Source organism: Schistocerca piceifrons, chromosome 3, assembly GCF_021461385.2.
Source record: "Schistocerca piceifrons isolate TAMUIC-IGC-003096 chromosome 3, iqSchPice1.1, whole genome shotgun sequence".
In the NCBI taxonomy this organism is placed as follows: Eukaryota; Metazoa; Arthropoda; class Insecta; order Orthoptera; family Acrididae; genus Schistocerca; species Schistocerca piceifrons.
The window spans coordinates 943,794,279-943,813,819 of NC_060140.1; the positions used below are offsets into that span (position 1 = coordinate 943,794,279).

The 19,541-nt window shown below is 39.7% G+C and overlaps 1 protein-coding gene across 1 annotated transcript in view; it reads right to left on the reverse strand.

Moving 5' to 3' along the window:
* The window catches only part of LOC124789244 (steroid transmembrane transporter SLC22A24-like), an 80,953-nt gene that overhangs the window by 12,868 nt on the left and 48,544 nt on the right, over positions 1 to 19,541 (reverse strand). The window contains exons 4-5 of the mRNA XM_047256538.1: positions 13,703 to 13,871; positions 3,595 to 3,816 (exon numbers count right to left, since the gene is read on the reverse strand). Of these exons, the coding sequence (XP_047112494.1) occupies positions 3,595 to 3,816; positions 13,703 to 13,871 (391 nt within the window). The remainder of the gene's footprint in view (positions 1 to 3,594; positions 3,817 to 13,702; positions 13,872 to 19,541) is intronic.

Sequence of the window (19,541 nt, forward strand, 5' to 3'; positions counted from 1 at the left end):
TTACTAGAAGGGCATTCTGTTAGCAAAAAGTGAATGGCCTTTCAGATCATGATGCACAAGTTTTAACTCTAAAAGATCTTTGTGCTGCAACACATGTTAAATATAGTTATCAACTTTTTAGGAAAGTTGGTCCATTTGCTGTAGAGACCTTTGTAAACCTTATCAAGGAACAAGAGTGGGAAGATGTTTATAGTGCTGATACAGTAGACGATAAATATAATGCTTTCCTCAAGACTTTTCTTGTGCTCTTTGAAAGTTGCTTTCCATTAGAACGTTCAAAACAGGGTACTAGCACAAATAGGCAGCCTGGGTGGCTGACTAGAGGGATAAGAATATCCTGTAGAACAAAGTGGCAATTATATCAAAATGTTAGAAACTGTCAAAATCTAAATGCAGCAGCCCATTACAAACAGTATTGTAAGGTGCTTAAAAAAGTTATTAGGAAGGCAAAAAGTATGTGGTATGCAGATAGAATAGCTAAGTCTCAGGATAAAATTAAAACCATATGGTCAGTCGTAAAGGAAGTGGCTGGTCTGCAGAAACAGGTCGAGGATATAGAATCAGTGCATAGTGGGAATGTCCGTGTTACTGATAAAGTCGCATATATGTACAGTATTTAATAATCATTTTCTGAATATAGCAGGTGAACTAAATAGAAACCTAGTCCAAGCAGGGAATCTTATAGCGCTAATAGAAAAAAGTGTTCTGAGAATGTTGCCTGAAATGCTCCTTTGTGATACTGACAAGAGGGAGATTGAGTTAATATGACCAAGAACTCTCATGGATATGACGGGGTATCTAGCAGAATACTGAAGTATTGTTCTATGTATGTTAGCCCAGTACTTAGCCATATCTGTAACTTTTCCTTTAGGAGTGGTCGGTATCCGGACCGATTAAAGTACTCGGTAGTGAAGTCACTTTATAAAAAGGGAGACAGGGATAATGTTGACAATTATAGACCTATTTCTATGCCATCGGTGTTTGCTAAAGTTATCGAGAAGGTTGTATATACAAGGTTACTGCAGCATTTAAATTCACATAATTTGCTGTCAAATGTACAGTTTGGTTTTAGAAATGGTTCAACAACTGAAAATGCTATATTCTCTTTTCTCTGTGAGGTTTTGGGCTGATTCAATAAAAGGTTGCCGAACGCTAGGTGTTTTCTTTGATTTAATGAAGGCTTTTGACTGTGTTGACCACAAGATATTACTGCAGAAGTTGGACCATTATGGAGTAAGGGGGGTAGCTTACAATTGGTTCGCTTCTTACTTTAAGAACAGAAAGCAGAAGGTAATTCTCCGCAATATTGAGAGTGGTAGTGATGTTCAGTCCCAATGGGGCACTGTTAAGTGGGGCGTTCCCCAAGGGTTGGTGCTGGGGCCATTGCTCTTTCTTATTTATATAAATGAGATGGCCTCTAGTATTACAGGTGATTCAAAAATATTTCTGTTTGCTGATGCACCAGCTTGGTAGTGAAGGATCTTGTGTGTAATATTGAAACATTATCAAATAATGTAGTTCATGAAATAAGTTCATGGCTTGTGGAAAATAATTTGATGCTAAATCACAGTAAGACTCAGTTTTTACAGTTTCTAACCCACAATTCAACAAGAACTGATATTCTGATGAGACAGAATGGGCATATTATAAGCGAGACAGAACAGTTCAAGTTCCTAGGCATTCGGATAGATAGTAAGCTGTTGTGGAAAGCCCATGTTCAGGATCTTGTTCAGAAACTACTAAATGCTGCTTTATTTACCATTAGAACAGTATCTGAAATAAGTGACAGTTCAACATGAAAAGTAGTCTACTTTGCATATTTTCATAAACTTATGTCATATGGTATTAGTTTTTGGGGTAATTCTTCTGATTCAAAAAGGGTATTTTTGGCTCAAAAACGGGCTGTTCAAGCTATATGTGGTGTAAGTTCGAGAACCTCTTGTCGACCCCTATTCAATAGTCCGGGGATTCTGACATTGCCCTCACAGTATATATTTTCTTTAATGTCGTTTTTTGTTAGCAATATTAGCTTATTCCCAAGAGTTATCAGCTTTCACTCAGTTAATACTAGGCAGAAATCAAATCTTCATGTGAAATGCCCTTCCTTGACTCTTGTGCAGAAAGGAGTGCACTATTCTGCTGCATCCATTTTCAATAAGCCACCACAAGAACTCAAAAATCTTAGCAGTAGCCCAAACACTTTTAAGTCTAAACTGAAGAGTTTCCTCATGGCTCACTCCTTCTATTCTGTCAAGGAGCTCCTGGAAGAGCTGAAAAATTAAGCAAATTCCAGTGTTACATTGTTTGATTTTCTTTATTTGAACTTACGAATTGTCGCCTGAATAAGTGTCTTGTATTTCATTTTATCTGTTTCTATCATCGTGTTATAATTTCATGTATTGACTCGTTCCATGACCATGGAGACTTCTCCTTAATTTGGTCCCATGGAACAATAAATAACTAAACAAAGGCTAATGGTAGCCATGCAACAATTGTATGCCCTGGCCTCCCAACAAGAGATGGCCAAGACTCCAGTAGCTGCTCACAGATGCTGCCATGGGCCATGGGGGCAGCATGAATGCATCTCTCCCAGACAGCGTGTGTGTGTGCCAGCAGCTAGCAGGTCAACCTCGACTCATCCCTAGCAGGGTGCTGATTGAAAATGCTCAGGTCTTCTCATCAGTGGCAGAAGCAGCATTCCATAGCAGTGGAGTTTGTCAGGGTGGCATGTATGTCGTGGCTGAAGTCACCAAAAATATTAGTCATGGAACAGCCTCAACATGTATTTGCTTTAATTCACAATACTTTCACACCAAGTGACAATTGGCTACTGGCAACTGAAGAGAATAGAATAGAATGTGCACTTCATAAGACCCAGAATGTATGCTGGTTGGCTCATGCCAGTGATGTTATTGAGCTATGCCAATTAGTGAATTTGACCCTGTTTTGTAAGCTTGTCAGCACTTTTAACTGTTGTGTGGTGTCCCATCTATGGCTTTCAACTCTTTAGCTTCACACTTTCTGCCATTTTAGCTGGCTGAAAGTCGTTCTTGTGTGTGATTCATGCAGAATGACATTATGAAGTGATCATTTTGCTGTGGTCGCATGCTTCACTCTCTGCTCATATGTGGTGTGGCTATGACCCAGTTATGTTCCTCAGTGTTTGCTACAATGGGTTTCCTTCGTGGTTATATTCTGATTGTGACACTGCACGTCCTGTCTTGGATCAGCCCTGCGCTTGCCACGGAAAAGGCTTTAAAAATTTGACATTCACCTAGAATTCCTTTCTGCAGTCCAACAGTGCAGATGAGATGATTTGAATAAACAATAAAGAGAGGGTAAGAAATCAGAGAAAAAATATGACATCATCGAGGTTAAATGGTTTAGCAGGATTTGATAAAAATTTTATAGCACTGCATTTCACAATCATTTTTATGCAGAATATACTGAAAAAAAAAAAAGATTTTATGGTTTTCATGACAACCAGACTCTCCCTTGTAGCACCAACTTGAAGAGATTTACAAGGAATACTGAGAGTGACATGTTTGCTTCTAGCAGAACAAACAAGAGGCAGCCCGTTCTCGAGTAAGTCACCTGGCGATGATGAGGATCACGGTGTTCTTAAAGACATTCCAGCTGGAGAATATACTCAGGAAGCCTGTCCTGTCTGCCTTGCTGTTGCCCACAGTCTGGATAACCTGCAAGGCAAATGCAGGCACAGTGGAGCCGTTGGTGGTCGCGATGTCACGCAGCACTGCCAGTGCCTCCTGCTCGCGACCCCTGCATGCCAGCCAGCGCGGAGACTGCGGAAACCATCTGCACCGGAAAGAAAGTAAGTCTCCTGTAAGTACTGTTAGTAATTTGTTTATTCTTAAACCAGTCTTACTACAATGCTGTAGGTGCCAGATAAGTATAAATAGGAGACAGAATGAAAAGTTACATAATCCATACATTTGGGCATGTACACTGACTGCTTGACAAAAAATGTGTGGCACACAAAAGGGAATGAGGAAACAAAATGTTACTTTACAAATTGAAAGAGTATGTGATGTTATTTTAGTGATTACCGAATCAAGTCACATTTACAAAGAACTTGGCAGTAAGAACCAACTTACAGTCTGATGTGACATCCCCGCTGGCCTGGATGCATGCAATTATTCAGTTGGAAAGTGTGTCATAAAACTGTTTTATCCTCTTTTCATGCAGGCTGAAACACAACTGTTGCAACACATTCTTGATATCATCGATACTGACACTAGGAGGGAGATGATAGCTGGTCCCACATACATTTTATTAGCGACATATCTGGGGTCTTGCTGTCTGCAGGAGTACTTCTACACCACACAGACAGTTCATAGAGACATGAGCCATGTGTTGTAGAGGACTGTCCTGTTGAAACATGGCAGCACAATGCTGCCACATGTGAGGTAAAACATAGGGGTACAGGATGTCCATGACATATGGATGTATCATCAGAGTTCCTTCAGTCAGTACCAACTGTGACCTGAAGTCATGCACTGTGGATCTCCACGACATGGCACCAGTGGGAACACTGCTATGCATCTTCAAAACACTAAAAGGATGGTACCTCTCCCCATGTCACTGCATTACTCACCAATGATGGTCATCTAGGACAGTGCAGAACTGCACTTCATCACTCAATGCAACATTACACTATTCATCAGTTGACCGTGATTACTGATCACAGCAACACTTCAAAGGCAGCCATCTGTGTTGTTGTGTTAATGGCAGCCTGTCTATAGGATAGTAATTTCCTATTCTGGCTGCTGGTAGTCTCCAAACAGTGGTGCAAAATGACACAGAATATTGCTCTTGGATGGGATGTGCAGTTGTGAAGTATTTACAGTGTGCTTGGAGCACAACATGGTGATCCTCCCTTGGAGTGGTCAGATGTGGTCAAGAGGAGCCTTGATGACAATTGTCTTGCCCTCACATTTCCATGCAATCCAGTATCAAGCCACAGTCACATCTGAATGCCCCACAAATCTGAAAATTACAATGATTTGTCCAGCTGCCCGAATGGAGCCCCACAATGCAGCAGTTTCTAACTCTTCTCAGATACTGGTAACGCTATCTAACTCTAGTATGTCACATCTCTGTGTCTTTCACAGTGATCACTGAACATCTGACATTGTTCACATGCCTTATAACCCTACCAGGCATGGTAATGATGCAAAACACGAACACTAGTGCACTATTGTGGCCGTTCTACATCTCACACAGAATTGAAAGTCTAATAATTTGAATACCAGCAGATGGTGTGTGCATCTCCGAAATAACATTGACATCCATCCATGTCTTCTGGGTGCTCCAATTCTTTTGTCAGGTACCATAATTACTTGCACTAAAATGTCACACTCAAGGAAAATATTTGCAATGTGGCTGTTTTGTATCAATGTAAACCAAATGAGTTTATCGTAACAAAACTAATGTCACACTATTTGTTCATATCTCATCATTGGCCAAAGTGCACGCACACACACACACACACACACACACACACACACACACACACACACACACACACACAGACCTTAAGCATTGGAGCTATGATGCATCCCATTATATATGAGCTAATTTTCTCTCTGTCCCTCTGAAGAACTGAGTGAGTCTCCCTCAGTGTTGAATGATACATTGAGGTGAGGAAGAGAACACAGATCTTGTTTATATGATTTCCAGTATAAATTTAAAAAATGAACAATGAGTGAAATTTAATTTAACTGAGATGAAAGGTGAAATTATTTTTGACTTTTTAAAACAAAAGTAGTATTCTATTTCAATTGTTTCTTTATTTTAAGTAAACTTTATTTTAAATGGCCAGGCATTATTTCATTTTTCTCCAGTTTTTTTTTCTCCAGGTTCAAATGTTGCTCAATGTGATGACCATTTGCATCCACGCCAGCCTGTTATCATACTAGAGATGCCATTTCACAACTATTCACAGCACTTTTTGAACAGTGGACAATGGCATGTTTAGTTGTCATGACACAGCTCATGCATTTCATGAAGACTGTACACTGCATCCAGTATTCTCTCATGCAACAATAACTTTTTCAACAATTTGTGGGACAATTAGCTGTTGGCCTAGGACAAGGAGCAATTCCCAAATTGCCAGTTAATTCAAAATTCCAAATCCTGTTTTTCAACACTGGTGTGAAAAGAGGATCTCTCTGTATTCCTGTAACGTTTCCATACTCATGAACAGCAGCAGCCTATTGCTTTTGATAAAACTGCTTTGCGAGTAAAGCCCTGCACATCTTGTCCAGACCCATGTTGACTACCTTCAACTGTAATGCACAGTACCTGTGTTTCAACACTATATTGTCGTATCAGTACTGGTGCCTAATGGCAAGTTGTGTAACATGAACACTACTAACAACACAAATTCTGCAGCGCACAGTCTGAACATCAATCTTAAATAGGTTCTGTTTACACTGACTTAAGTAGCGGGAGTTTAATTACAACCACCCCGTAGAATATACAGGGACAGACAGATGTTCTTGTGTGAAAATATATAGGATCTCCATACTAATGCTCTAGAAAGTGTTTCAAATGTGGAAATGAAGATGGCAAGTCAGGAATTTCTGGCAGCTGGATTGTTATGATACGCAAATTGGATACCTCCAAGATAGTTTACAGTCAAAAAGTGTTCTCTGAAAAGTGATATTTTAAGTTTGTATTTTGGAGAGGTTTAACTGTAATGTTTCGTTAACTTGGCTGGTGTATAAATAGTGGTAAGTTAATGACAACTGATGTAAAGTGCATTCGATTTGCAAGTAAACGCTTTTAAGTACCCATTGGCGAAATTTTAAGAATGGATGTGTAGGTAGAATTAATCATTTTAAAAATATGTTGTTATGGTAGATATATGTGAAACAATGACATATCTGAAAAAAAATATTACACTTGTACCTACTTGTGGGAAAATCTTGACTCTTTTCTGTGTGATTTCCCCAAACAACCAAAATGTTGCCTACCATTATTTACAGCCAGTTATACAGAGTGTGCACGCTGTGAGAGGTATGAGTGTTTGTTCATCTTCGCTAGTGTGCAACACATTGCTTCTACTGAACAAATACTCATAGCTCTTAAGGTATACATTGTAGTTTATATTTATTTGACATTTTTCCTTGTTTTAGTCCATACTAGCTGCTGCCAAGGTGTGAAAAGCAAAGAACTGCTGGCAGTAGAAGAGATGTGTTTCATAGTATCGAAGATGGAAAAGTGTTCATATCTCTTGAGATATATGTACTTTGTAGCCTTTGTTTACTGGACATTTATTTCTTACAAATAGTTTTCTGTTGAGGGCAACTGCAGCTGAAGTAGTCTGAAGTGTTTTCTTAACCATGGGCTGTCACTGTTGCTAGTTGGGGCTTTTAACTTTTCTTGTTTTCTTGTTTTGCTCTTTTCATTGTAGGTAAATGCACTTTTAACATGTCAGTTTTTCAACTGGTCAATTTGAACTATGACACCATGCTTGTTGTTAGTAAAGATAATTATTTTCGGAGAGCTGAGTACCCATCCTTCCTGCATCAGGACTGATATGTTTTACTGACTTGTGAATATTTCATATTGGTTGTTGTGGGGATTACAGAAGTGTCCGATTCCACCCGTCTGCTTTGACCCATGACGTCACCAATATGGTGGAAATGGCCATTCCAAGAGTCTCCAATGTGGCACTTATGATGTCATTACGTAAACACGGCAACAAATACGAAAATACATGTAAACAAGACAATAACATCTCCCTTCAAAAATAAAACCAAACTATCGGGACAACTGCGGGAAATGGGGGGTTTTAGGGTGGGGACAAGCGAAATATAACAGTAAAAAAGCACACTACGATCCCAAAACACACAAAATGGTGGAAAAAGAATTACAACATTCCGCTACACCAATAAAATCTACTGGAATTGGACATTTCCCTTGACCTATATAGCTCAACCGCAACTCTCGATACCTACAGCTACGAAAATTGGAATCAGACATTTCCCATGACCTTTTTAGGTCAACCATAGCTGACAATACCAAAAGACCAAAGGCTACAACTTCAAAAATTGGACTTGGTCATTTCCCCTGACCTACATAGGTCAACAAAAACTATTAATACTAGAAAACCAACACCTACAACTACAAAAAATAAAATGGAAACCACAGCATCTCAAAAACCCAAGAATTAAACATTCCTACATAAATTAAAACACAATCAATACACTGTAAATACACAAAACATCACAACTCGAGTAGAATACCTAGACACAAAAAAATAGTTACTACCAACAAGTTCTGGCACTGCAAACTAGGTCAGCCCACCCCACCCCCAGCCCCTCACACACACACACACACACACACACACACACACACACACACACACAAACTGCCACATGTACCTGTCCCTGGTCCAAGATGCCAGAATTCTGGGCAACCTAATGTTCTTGAGACAAATACTACACTTCACAATCTCAACAATTAGTCCAAATAACTGCAGGAGTTTAATACCAGACAACTTGTCCTCCCCTATCTCTGACCGCAACATGGCATTGTTATATTTAATCGTATCCATACCTAACAACAGAAACCACACAATAAATAAATTGTCTCACCACACCACAAACAGCAAACCAATAACATCTAATGAAAACACCAAACACATAATAAAAAGAATTATTGATAACTCACAGAAAAAACTTTCAAACCTTACACCCTGAACTACAAACACTGCTAACAAGCTCACACAACCAAACCAAAGCTTAAATGAACCCAATACAATACATTACACTCAGCACATACACACACACCACCAGAGGGCACCAGCAAACACTACAAGACGACATCTACAAACACAACAAAATCATAAACTCCGCGCCGTAATGACGTAACATATCACAACACCCTTATGTCACATGTCAAAGCAGATGGCTGGAATCGGACACTTCCAGTGACCAAAATGTCAGTTAGATTTCAGTTTTGACAGCATTTGGTCACAACAGTGAAGATTAGGTATTTTGTGTGTGATAAATTTATTAAAAGTGCATAACAATGTTTCATTCAGACTGTGTATTAATTCTGTACATATTACCAGTTCCCGTTCACTGTTCGCCTATTGTGGCAATCTCCTGACAAATGATCAGGGTAATATTAAATTCAAATGTTTTATGTTTTTCATATTATACTTTCTGACATGTTCCACACCCACAAGCATCATCTCATTTTTTGGGTCTATGGAACAAACACTGAACAAAAACTGAATCTAATCTATTCTAATCTAATCAAAGATATTGGATGGTAGTTTTGTGGATCACTTCTACTACCCTTCTTGTAGACGGGTGTGACCTGTCCTTTTTTCCAAAAACTGGGCACAGTTTTCTCTTCAAGAGGTCTATGACAGATTGTAGTTAGAAGAGGGGATAACTCAGTATACAGTCTGACAGGGATTCCATTGGGGCCTGGAGCTTTGTTCAGTTTTAATAATTTCAGATTTTTATCAACACCACTGACACTAACACACTTATTTCATTGATATTTTCAGTGGTGGATGAAATTGGGGCAATTCTCCTGGGTTTTCCTTTCTAAAGGAACTTTTGAAAATGGAGTGAAGCATTTCATCCTTTGCTTTGCTACCCCCAATTCCAGTTCCTGTCTCATAAATGGACACTAACTTTGATGCTACTAACAACCTTCACATATGACCAGAATTTCTTTGAGTTTTATGAAATATCATTTGACAATATTCTGCTATGGTAGTCATTGAAGGCATCACACTTTACCATGTTGATAGCCAGACATGTTTCTTTCAGCATCTCTCTATCTATAGCCCTACACTTTGTTTTACACATATTTTGCAGTAATCTCTGTTTCTTTAGAAGTGTCTTTACAGTGACTGTATACCATGGAGTGTCCCACCCATTACGAACTGTTCCACTGGCTACATACCTATCCAGAGCACAGTAAACAATTCTTTTAAACTTGAGCCATAGTTTCTCTATGTGCTCCTGTCCTGTGCTGAAACTTCCAAGTTCTTCATTGGAATATAATGTTTACTGACCGTATAAATATTTCTGCTTGTTTTAGTTGTCCTTCGTACTTTGGTAATCATTGTTGCCACAACTGTGTCATGGTCACTGATACCAATTTTGATGTGGACAGCCTTAAGGAGGTCAGGTCTGTTTGTTGCCAGTAGATCCAATACATTTCCCCATGAGTGGGGTTCCTAACTGTCTTTTCTAGGAAGTCTTCAGAGAAGGCATTTAGTAATGTTTCGCAGGATGTCTCATCACAACCACCACTAACAAAACTATAACTTACCCAGTTAATTGTTATATGATTAAAGTCTCCATCGATGATTATAGTATGATTGGGGAACTTCTGTAGAAGTGAACTGAGGTTTTCTCTAACTTTTCAGTACACCAGGAAACGAGTTTCGTGGGTGATAGAAGGATGCAGTTATCATATTATGCCCAGCCCTGATACTGGGTGATAGAAGGATGAAGTTATCATATTATGCCCAGCCCTAATACTGAGCCTTGCCGAAACAATCTTGGATGCAGTTTCAGTTTCTACCTTGCTGGACTGCAGTTTCTTGTCTATTGCGACAAGTAGAGCACTTCAATTTCCATTTGCCTATTCTTTCAATATACACTTAAGTATTCCCCAAAAATCTCACTGTTATCAATTTCAGATTTCAACTAGCTTTCTGTATCTAGTGTTATGTGAGCTTTACGGCTCTTCAAGAGCACTTCAAACACATGCACTTTGTTGTGAATGCTTTGGCAGTGTACCATTAGGATTTTAATACTCTCAGCTGTGGGAGGCATTTCTTTCGATCTTACACTGATACTTCCATGAATCCTGCTACTATCATCATCTGTATTGAATGGAGAGTTGCCTAATCTAGAAAACCCTTGTGTTCAGCCCAAACACAGTCAGGTACCTGAGTAGCAACCTCTGATGTGTAGTGCACACCTGACCCATTTAGGGGGGCCCTACAATTCTCAACCCCATGTTGCAGCCTAGCTTGCCACAGAACCTCTGAAGTCTCGGCTTCTGTTCTTTGACTCAGCTCAGAACCAAAGGGCAACGATCAGTTCGGGCGACAATGCTGCAAATTGTGAGCTTCATTGAAACACCATGTGCAAGGCTGGTCTCCCCAATCTTCTCAGTCAGTCACTGGAATGACCCAAGAATGAACTCAGAGTCCAGACGACAGGCATTATTTGTTGCAATGTGTGTCACAGTCTGCAGTTGGTTGCACCCTGTTCCCTCAGTGGCTGTTGAAATAGCCTCTTCAACATGTTCAATGAGGCCCCCAGGCATACACACTGAGGCACTTGGTGTCCTTTCCTATCTCTTGCTACCATTCCCTTAAGGAGCACCATCATCCATCATACATTTGAATTGCCAGTGATTAATAGACCCCTACCCTTTCATGTTTGCCTGCTCTTGACACCAGACAGGTGAAGCGAGTACCACTGACTCAGCTTCAGTGAAAGACAGCACCTCAAACTTATTGGTTAGAGGGACCAGTACAACACCCTGAGTCCTCCATGGTTCCCGTCCACCCTCCACAGGATGCCTAGATCTACTGTTGACAGGCCACTCTCAGTCAAATGGATGAGTAATCACAGATCCTGTGCTTTCTGCAGAGGAGACAGGATCCACAGGAAAGGATAGTAGTTGAGGTAGCTCTGCTACCGGTAGCACAGGTACACAAATCTCGGGAGCTCTTCCATCACAGTGATTCACAGCAGCCGCCAATCATTTGACAGTAGTCAGCGCTGTTTCCAGCTGTTTATGAATGTCAGCCAAGACATCCCATGTTTGAGAGCAGCATTCACAGTGGGGCTGCATTTTGGCAGTGAACAAACAACTTTAAATTAAGTCTGCTGATTATCTTTTAATCTGTTGAGCTAAAAACTTGTGCGAATTTCCTGTAAGAATTGAAGCAAATACCCAAAACAAAATTTCTTTTAAGGCAACACAAAAACCTGTGTTAAAAATTACTAGTATCTAAAACGTTTTGAGGTTGCCTACAGTTGTTAGCAAACTTGAAAACAGAGTTAATTCACAATAAATGCAAACCAGCATCTGGCCGTTTAGTTTTAGGTTTTCCCTGATTTCCCTTAACTGCTTAAGGCAAATGTCTGGATGATTTCTTTGAAAGGGCACAGCTGATTTGCTTCCCATCCTTGATACAATCTGAGCTTGTCTCAAATGACCTCAATGTCGAAGTGCCGTTAATCCAATCTTCCTTCCTTCCTTTTACAACAAATGCAGATAATAAATACTGCTACTCCTCTTTCAGGAAACAGCTAGATGTAACATAGTATGTTAGTTAGAATATCTGCTGCAGTAACTAAATCACAAACACTGATTTACTATAAATGTGTGTGTGTGTGTGTGTGTGTGTTGTGTGTGTGTGAGAGAGAGAGAGAGAGAGAGAGAGAGAGAGAGCGAGTTTAGTGATTATTTTCAGGTTTTTCGTAAGATTTTGTTTCCCACAGATTTATGCAATCAGATTACCAAAATGTAGTTTTAAAGTTTAATTAATTAATTTAAACCTCATTATAAACAGAGTCCCCCCCACCTTTATTGAAACTAAGAGTTTGCATTTTGCAGCCTATGAGGGTTTTTAGCATGTTGCTTATGGATTTTATAATTGCATGTTTTGTTGATGTTTTTTATTAACGTACATCAAGAGTTTATCTATGTGTCATACAAGTTTTGTCTACTGTGCTGTGTTGCTCAGCCTGCTGTTACATGACGTCTGATTCATGGAACTAATGGGTGAGTTTGAATCCTGCTCCATTTCTTGTATTCTCATTCAACTCCAGAACTCAACTGCACTCTTGCTGACATTTGAATTGTATTAAGCAAGTTAGTGGTGGCAAGAAAGTCTGAAAAGTTTGTGAGAGTTTGCAGTGTGGGCTGTGCTGAGTAATAGTTGTTAAGAAAAAAATTCAATATGTCGCATTGTTTCTGAATAAATTAGCATTGAAGTTAGCCAATTAGGCAATTGTGCACGTAAATTCATGTGGCCTACCAGACACGATTAGTGTCATTATTCTCATAGCTTAGATAACAGTGCATGAGATTGCACAGCCTTTGGCTCAGGTTCAGTCCTTACTACCATCCCATTTCCAATTTTTGTACTGCTGCCTTGTTCGGTTTTAGGAAACCAAATGAGGCACACATTTGGTGGCTCTGTCTCTGCCAGGCCACTTGAATTTGTGCACTTAATGGTCTGATTGTCTAACTTCAATGACAATTAACTCAGAAATTGCACAACTTATCCGTTTATTTTATTTATTTATTTATTTGTAACAGTTATTTCTTGGCACGACCTAACCTGCAATAACCTGACCAGCTGTTCAGATTGTTTCTGATCACAGTGCAACAGTAATACCAAGTTCACGATAATGCAGCTGCTTTTTAACCATTGTACTATTCCAGTGTGTTGTGAACGGCAACGATAAAGGTCTCTGAAGTGAGCCAACTGGCCATTCATGTGGTTTTGTGCTTTGTGTCAGATTGTTATGCACTCTTTGCTCTTGAAAATCAGTCTCCTGATGAACTGCCACTTCCAAACAATATTCGCTGACACACACATAAACTGCACACATTTTTATCGTCATTGTATTAAAAAAAAAGGACTCCTTCACACCTTTCAGTTTATATGCATCACCTGAAGAAGAAGAACAGGGTAAAACAACTGATGGCTGCAAATGACATGAAATAGTTCCAGTTGGGCAGTGCCCAAGACACCAGACCAGCAAGCATCATTCCAAGGGCCATGCTACAGGATGCGTAGCGGTTGATAACAGAGCGGTGCTTGATGTCTGTAAGTTCCAGGCCTGAAACAAGTGAGAACAATATTAAATTATTTCAGGTACGAGCTAGCAAACTTTACAGATTTTGTGTCAAAGTTTCTTTGAAATTTCTCATAACAAAAGGACTAAGGCAAGGCTGTGTTCCGATCCAATCCCATTTAAAATGTATATTGAGGAACTGACTCAGAACTGGCATTGAATTCACGGCAATATGGATGTAGTTGTGGAAAATGAAGTTTAATTCACTCTTTATGAGCAGTTTGCTACAGTATTAGCCAGAGAAGATTGTTAATAATGTTCTGAAAATTTAGTGGATAATGTAAGTAATGTAAACTGGCAAATTATCTACTGAAGATTCTGTAGTAAAGTCAGGGAATCAAGCCACAGTAATTTTAATCTGCCATCCTCCATAAAATTTCATGGTGATCCCAATAAAACTCGAATTTTGATTGTATCTATAATAGTTTAGGATTTACTGTTAAAGTGAAATCAACAAGTTTTGTAACAAAGACCTGAATGCTAAAATCTGAATGCTTTGCACAATCTTAATGATCGACATTTCATAAAGAAGCACATCATTAAAATGACAAATGGTGTAAATATCAACCGTGTAACTTTATTTGTTTAACAGATATAGTAAATTTAAATTATCAGTATTTACAGTTAAGCATCAGATCATCATTTCCTCCACACAAAACACATTGAACAATGACAGCATGACATCGTACTGAACCATTAGATAACAGAATATCTGCTGTAAAGCTTAGTGCATAATAGTTACTTTTGTTCAGTATTTATTTATCAGAAAGCACATTGGTGCAAGGCTACTGGCCATGCCATTCAAAGTTAAGAAGGAAATTGTATTGGTTTTATGTAAAAGAATTAAATGTTTATTATGTAATTGATATTATTGTTACTTTATTTACAATGTGAAAGTGGTCAAGCGTTGATTATTTAAATGTGGTATGTTAAAATGTAAATGTATAATGTGGAATAAGCTGTAGCCAATTAGATGGACGGCTTCAGGAAAGGGAACTGCCCTAGTCAGTTGAATGAGTATGTTTGGCACATGGGAAGTGTGGCCAGCGACAGGCGGAGGGACAGTGCTGGTGCAGACGTGAAAGCGGACAGTTCTGGTCGAGACATCAAAGGGTACAGTTCGGATTGAGACATGAAAGCGGACAGTTGGTCTTTATGCAGCTAGGAAATGAAATAACTTAGAAAATTTCGCATTGTGTCGTATTGTGGGACATAGTCTTTGAGTGGTGAACGGCTGCACACCTGGGTGAAATCTAACTTTTTGTGTAAATATTGAGATGGAGTTTTGGACTTGTTTTGCGATGAGGTCGTGAATGATCAAACTGTGTCAAATGGATATGCGCTCAAGTCTAACAGTAACTCTAAATACGACCACTTTTGCTATGAGTTTGCTTTCTGAATAAACATTATTCTAAACAAATCGCAACTGTGTGGCCTACATTGTTTATGGGTCGTTAATTTAGTTCCCAATATTATTATTACTGTTGTTGTTGTTGTTGTTGTTGTGGTGGTGTTCAGTCCTGAGACTGATTTGATGCAGTTCTCCATGCTACTCTATCCTGTGCAAGCTTCTTCATCTCCCAGTACCTACTGCAACCTACATCCTTCTGAATCTGCTTAGTGTATTCATCTCTTGGTCTCCCTCTACGATTTTTACCCTCCACACTGCCCTCCAATACTAAATTGGTGATCCCTTGATGCCTCAGAACATGTCCTACCAACCGATCCCTTCTTCTGGTCAAGTTGTGCCACAAACTTCTCTTCTCCCCAATCCTATTCAGTACTTCCTCATTAGTTATGTGATCTACCCATCTAATCTTCAGCATTCTTCTGTAGCACCACATTTCGAAAGCTTCTATTCTCGTCTTGTATAAAACTATTTATCGTCCATGTTTCACTTCCATACATGGCTACACTCCATACAAATACTTTCAGAAATGACTTCCTGACACTTAAATCTATACTCAATGTTAACAAATTTCTCTTCTTCAGAAACGCTTTCCTTGCCATTGCCAGTCTACATTTTATATCCTCTCTACTTCGACTATCATCAGTTATTTTGCTCCCCAAATAGCAAAACTTCTTTACTACTTTAAGTGTCTCATTTCCTAATCTAATTCTCTCAGCATCACCCGACTTAATTCGACTACATTCCATTATCCTCGATTTGCTTTTGTTGATGTTCATCTTATATCCTCCTTTCAAGACGCTATCCATTCCGTTCAACTGCTCTTCCAAGTCCTTTGCTGTCTCTGACAGAATTACAATGTCATCGGCGAACCTCAAAGTTTTTATTTCTTCTCCATGGATTTTAATACCTACTCTGAGTTTTTCTTTTGTTTCCTTTACTGCTTGCTCAATATACAGATTGAATAACATCGGGGAGAGGCTACAACCCTGTCTTACTCCCTTCCCAACAACTGCTTCCCTTTCATGTCTCCCAACTCGTATAACTGCCATCTGCTTTCTGTACAAATTGTAAATAGCCTTTCGCTTCCTGTATTTTACCCCTGCCACCTTCAGAATTTGAAAGAGAGTATTCCAGTCAATATTGTCAAAAGCTTTCTCTAAGTCTACAAATGCTAGAAACGTAGGTTTGCCTTTCCTTAATCTTTCTTCTAAGATAAGTCGTAAGGTCAGTATTGCCTCACGTGTTCCAGTATTTCTAATGAATCCAAACTGATCATCCCTGAGGTCAGCTTGTACAAGTTTTTCCATTCGTCTGTAAAGAATTCGTGTTAGTATTTTGCAGCTGTGGCTTATTAAACTGACTGTTCGGTAATTTTCACATCTGTCAACACCTGCTTTCTTTGGGATTGGAATTATTATATTCTTCTTGAAGTCTGAGGGTATTTCGCCTGTTTCATACATCTTGCTCACCAGATGGTAGAGTTTTGTCAGGTCTGGCTCTCCCAAGGCCATCAGTAGTTCCAATGGAATGTTGTCTACTCCGGGGGCCTGGTTTCGACTCAGGTCTTTCAGTGCTCTGTCAAACTCTTCACGCAGTATCGTATCTCCCATTTCATCTTCATCTTCATCCTCTTCCATTTCCATAATTTTGTCCTCAAATACATCACCCTTGTATAGACCCTGTTCTTCTTCTTCTTCTTCTTCTTCTTCTTGGACCCTTTTCTTCTTCTTCTTGCATTACGGCCTCTGTAGGACCACGGGTAGCCCCTTCATGGACTGCATTTTCCTCTTCTTCTCCCAGAACCTCTTCATTCTTTCTCTTCTTCTCTCCCGCTCTTCTTCCGAGATCCTCAGTGTCCTTTTCTCCTATCGGCTCCAGTGGTGACACTCTAATCTTTTCCTGTATTCTTCTCTGTCACTGATCTCCAGCATATTGGTCGGTTTATATTTGTTCCTCCAATTTTCCTTTCCTTTGACCTTGATCCCCAATTCCAACCAGTCCTTCTGAAGTTTAACAACCCACTTTGTTCTGTCTTTCCCCTTGTCCTCCCTGTTGTTTCCCACACTCTCTTTGTCATTCTGTCCGTACTCATCCCAACTACATGTCCAGCAAACCTTGCCCTTTTGAGTCTGATTTCCCCAGATATTGTTCTCAACTTCCGGTACAGTTCTTCCCTAGGTCTTTGAATTCACCTCTCTCCACCTCTTTTGGGACCTAGTATTTTTTAAATCGCTCCAGGCAAATGCCGGGATGGTTCCTTTGAAAGGGCACGGCCGACTTCCTTCCCCATCCTTCCCTAATCTGATGAGACTGTTGACCTCGCAGTTTGGTCTCTTCCCCCAAACAACCAACCAACCAACCTAGTATTTTTCTCAGTATTTTTCCCTGTTCTTTCTCTAGTTTTTCTTCCCCATTTCTTCCTAGTGTCATTGTCTCAGCAGCATATAATACTGCATTCCACACTTCTGCCTTGTAGTGGCTTATCTTTGCTTCTGTGAATATATTCTTTTTATTGTAACACTCTCTTGTCATACAGGAGGCTGACCTCATCTTCTTTATCCTCTCTGTTATTCCCTACATGCTCCTGTTCCTTCCTGTTAAAAATTCTCCTAGGTATTTAAATTTTTCCACCATTTGAACAGTGCCTTCCGGTGTTTCCCAGTCTGCTGTTGTTGTTGTGGTCTTCAGTCCTGAGACTGGTTTGATGCAGCTCTCCATGCTACTCTATCCTGTGCAAGCTTTTTCATCTCCCAGTACCTACTGCAACCTACATCCTTCTGAATCTGCTTAGTGTATTCATCTCTTGGTCTCCCTCTACGATTTTTACCCTCCATGCTGCCCTCCAATACTAAATTGGTGATCCCTTGATGCCTCAGAACATGTCCTACCAACCGATCCCTTCTTCTGGTCAAGTTGTGCCACAAACTTCTCTTCTCCCCAATCCTATTCAATACTTCCTCATTTGTTATGTGATCTACCCATCTAATCTTCAGCATTCTTCTGTAGCACCACATTTCGAAAGCTTCTATTCTCTTCTTGTCCAAACTATTTATCGTCCATGTTTCACTTCCATACATGGCTACACTCCATACAAATACGTTCAGAAATGACTTCCTGACACTTAAATCAATACTGGATGTTAACAAATTTCTCTTCTTCAGAAACGCTTTCCTTGCCATTGCCAGCCTACATTTTATATCCTCTATACTTCAACCATCATCAGTTATTTTGCTCCCCAAATAGCAAAACTCCTTTACTACTTTAAGTGCCTCATTTCCTAATCTAATTCCTTCAGCATCACCTGACTTAATTAGACTACATTCCATTATCCTTGTTTTGCTTTTGTTGATGTTCATCTTATATCCTCCTTTCAAGACACTGTCCATTCCATTCAACTGCTCTTCCAAGTCCTTTGCTGTCTCTGACAGAATTACAATGTCATCGGCGAACCTCACAGTTTTTATTTCTTCTCCATGAATTTTAATACCTACTCCGAATTTTTCTTTTGTTTCCTTTACTGCTTGCTCAATATACAGATTGAACAACATCGGGGAGAGGCTACAACCCTGTCTTACTCCCTTCCCAACCACTGCTTCCCTTTCATGTCCCTCGACTCTTATAACTGCCATCTGGTTTCTGTACAAATTGTAAATAGCCTTTCGCTCCCTGTATTTTACCCCTGCCACCTTTAGAATTTGAAAGAGAGTATTCCAGTCAACATTGTCAAAAGCTTTCTCTAAGTCTACAAATGCTAGAAACGTAGGTTTGCCTTTCCTTAATCTTTCTTCTAAGATAAGTCGTAAGGTCAGTATTGCCTCACGTGTTCCAGTGTTTCTACGGAATCCAAACTGATCTTCCCCGAGGTTGGCTTCTACTAGTTTTTCCATTCGTCTGTAAAGAATTCGTGTTAGTATTTTGCAGCTGTGACTTATTAAGCTGATAGTTCGGTAATTTTCACATCTGTCAACACCTGCTTTCTTTGGGATTGGAATTATTATATTCTTCTTGAAGTCTGAGGGTATTTCGCCTGTTTCATACATCTTGCTCACCAGATGGTAGAGTTTTGTCAGGACTGGCTCTCCCACGGCCGTCAGTAGTTCCAATGGAATATTGTCTACTCCGGGGGCCTTGTTTCGACTCAGGTCTTTCAGTGCTCTGTCAAACTCTTCACACAGTATCATATCTCCCATTTCATCTTCATCTACATCCTCTTCAATTTCCATAATATTGTCCTCAAGTACATC